This window comes from Sinocyclocheilus grahami, unplaced genomic scaffold (genome assembly GCF_001515645.1).
Source record: "Sinocyclocheilus grahami isolate Dianchi unplaced genomic scaffold, SAMN03320097.WGS_v1.1 scaffold713.1, whole genome shotgun sequence".
Lineage (NCBI taxonomy): Eukaryota > Metazoa > Chordata > Actinopteri > Cypriniformes > Cyprinidae > Sinocyclocheilus > Sinocyclocheilus grahami.
The window spans coordinates 95,233-98,377 of NW_015505892.1; the positions used below are offsets into that span (position 1 = coordinate 95,233).

The 3,145-nt window shown below is 36.6% G+C and overlaps 1 protein-coding gene across 1 annotated transcript in view; it reads left to right on the plus strand.

The window, feature by feature from the left end:
• LOC107560164 (spermatogenesis-associated protein 7 homolog) overlaps nucleotides 1-2,891 on the plus strand; it is an 11,204-nt gene extending 8,313 nt beyond the window's left edge. The window contains exons 12-13 of the mRNA XM_016244259.1: nucleotides 856-1,179; nucleotides 2,249-2,891. Coding sequence (XP_016099745.1) covers nucleotides 856-1,179; nucleotides 2,249-2,623 — 699 coding nt within the window. The 3' untranslated portion in view covers nucleotides 2,624-2,891. The remainder of the gene's footprint in view (nucleotides 1-855; nucleotides 1,180-2,248) is intronic.
• Nucleotides 2,892-3,145: the final 254 nt, after the last annotated feature.

Here is a 3,145-nt window from a genome sequence, read left to right on the forward strand (position 1 = left end):
CACAACTGTTTTCAACATATAATAATCATAAATGTTTCTCGAGCAGCAAATCGGCATATTAGAATGATTTCTGAAATTGATCAAAAGAGACATTTATAATGTTACAAAAGATTCCTATTTCAAATAAATGCTGTTCTTTTGAACTTTCATTTCATTGGTGAATCCTGAAAAAAAATAATGTATCACGGTTTACACAAAAATATTGTTCAGCACAACTGTTTTCAACATATAATAATCATAAATGTTTCTCGAGCAGCAAATCGGCATATTAGAATGATTTCTGAAGATCATGTGACACTGAAGACTGGAGTAATGATGCTGAAAATACAGCTGCACATCACAGAAATACATTACAGTTTAATATATATTCACATAGAACACAGCTGTTTTAAATCATAAAAATATTTCCAATTTTTACTGTATTTTTGATCAAATAAACACCCATGGTGAGCAGAAGAGACTTCTTTCAGAAACATTACAACCCCAAACTTTTGAACGGCGGTGTATGATAGGAAATACTCTTCCAGAGGCCTTAGAAAAGCTCTAGATCTCTTCAAACCGTCTGTAAACACACACCGACGCTAGCTTGATGAACACAGTACCCATTAATGATGGGCCAGCTTTCAATAAATCTCAATTTAAAACAAATCGACCCTTATGACTGGTTTTGTGGTCCAGGCTCACATATGCTTTTGCGCTTTTGCAACAAATCAAACATTATGTGGCACTCAGTTCCAGGCATCTTTTTAAACCAGTCACCTTAGTTGTAGATGTCTCACTCTATACTAGAAGTCCTTGGCATCACTTCCTTTCTCATTCACTCACAGACGTCCATCTCTCTAATATTCCCAACAGAACAAAATGCGCCACCTTCTAGACAATCTGCAGGAGGACCTGCAAAGTCCCCCTGCTGCCGCCATCAGTCAGACGCTGCCATCAGATGATCTGCTTCGTAAAGTGTTTAACGAGGACGTGAGTTCTGCTGTAGCGTCCACACCTGTGCGTCACAGTCGAGCCGGTCTGGAGGAAGTCGACGTGGAGTTCAGTCGTAACGAAGGCAGCGAGATCTCCCTGAATGATCCCAGAAACACTGAAGACGATAATGAAGTGTCACAGCAGGTTGATGAACTTGGGAAAATCATGGCGGAGTCTTTAAGTGTGTCAGAAACTCAACAGCAAGTGTCTGTTCATCAAGGATGCATTAAATTGATCAAAAGAGACATTTATAATGTTACAAAAGATTCCTATTTCAAATAAATGCTGTTCTTTTGAACTTTCATTTCATTGGTGAATCCTGAAAAAAAATAATGTATCACGGTTTACACAAAAATATTGTTCAGCACAACTGTTTTCAACATATAATAATCATAAATGTTTCTCGAGCAGCAAATCGGCATATTAGAATGATTTCTGAAGATCACGTGACACTGAAGACTGCAGTAATTATGCTGAAAATACAGCTTTGGTCACAGAAATAAATTACATTTTAACAGATATTCACATAGAAAACAGCTGTTTTAAATTGTAACAATATTTCACTGTTTTTACTGTATTTTTGATCAAATAAATGCAGCCTTAATGAGCAGAAGAGACTTAAACAGATACAAAATTTACTGACCCCAGCCTTTTGAAAGGTGTGTGTATATTTATTTATTTAAATTTTATTATATGTGGCCCTGGAGCACAAAAGCAGTGTTAAGTCGCTGGGGTATATTTTTAGCAATAGTCAAAAAAACATTGTATGGGTCAAAATTATCGATTTTTCTTTTATGCCAAAACCCATTAGGATATTAGGTAAAGCTCATGCCGTAAATATATCAAAACTTAATTTTTGATTAGTAATATGCATTGCTAAGAACTTCATTTGGACAACTTTAAAGGCGATTTTCTCAGTATTTAGATTTTTTATGCAACCTCAGATTCCAGATGTTCAAATAGTTGTATCTCGGCCAAATATTGTTCTGTCCTAACAAACCATACATCAATGAAAAGCTTATTCATCCAGCTTTCAGATGATGCATAAATCTCAATTTAAAACAAATCGACCCTTATGACTGGTTTTGTGGTCCAGGCTCACATATGCTTTTGCAAGCAACATACAAATCAAACATTATGTGGCACTCAGTTCCAGGCATCTTTTTAAACCAGTCACCTTAGTTGTAGATGTCTCACTCTATACTAGAAGTCCTTGGCATCACTTCCTTTCTCATTCACTCACAGACGTCCATCTCTCTAATATTCCCAACAGAACAAAATGCGCCACCTTCTAGACAATCTGCAGGAGGACCTGCAAAGTCCCCCTGCTGCCGCCATCAGTCAGACGCTGCCATCAGATGATCTGCTTCGTAAAGTGTTTAACGAGGACGTGAGTTCTGCTGTAGTGTCCACACCTGTGCGTCACAGTCGAGCCGGTCTGGAGGAAGTCGACGTGGAGTTCAGTCGTAACGAAGGCAGCGAGATCTCCCTGAATGATCCCAGAAACACTGAAGACGATAATGAAGTGTCACAGCAGGTTGATGAACTTGGGAAAATCATGGCGGAGTCTTTAAGTGTGTCAGAAACTCAACAGCAAGTGTCTGAACAGGAGCAGACGAGAGGAGACATCAGTGATGATGAGTTTTAACTCAGTGAAATGTTTGCAAAAGCACAATGCTTTTTCTATTTATGACACTAATTATTTGCAGTTTCTGCAGAATTTCAGATTTCTGTTTTGTTTACTGTTATTTTATTTGTAAAAAAATTTTTTTTACAGAAAAGCCATGTGTGTTTTCAATGAAGTGATGATTATGCAGTATTTTCAGCATGCTATGTGCAGTATTCAGTACTTTAATTAACTTTTCTGCTCTTAATTTGTGTGTTTATTGGTTATGTAGTCCGGTTATGATTCAAAAACCATGTTGTATTTTTGAAAATACAAAAGAAGCCTAGTTTGTGATTTAATTTTACTACTTGATTTGTTTACTTTTATGTAACGTACAGTTGCAGTATTCATATTCAGTGATATACTTGATATAGTGGACTTGAAAGACTGAAAGAACGTCTTAAAAAACGTGTTTATGGCTATACAATATATACATAGTTTACATGATTGTAAACTTAACCATTAAATGCCCAATTAAGGAATTTGTCGAAACCATGTGTCTTC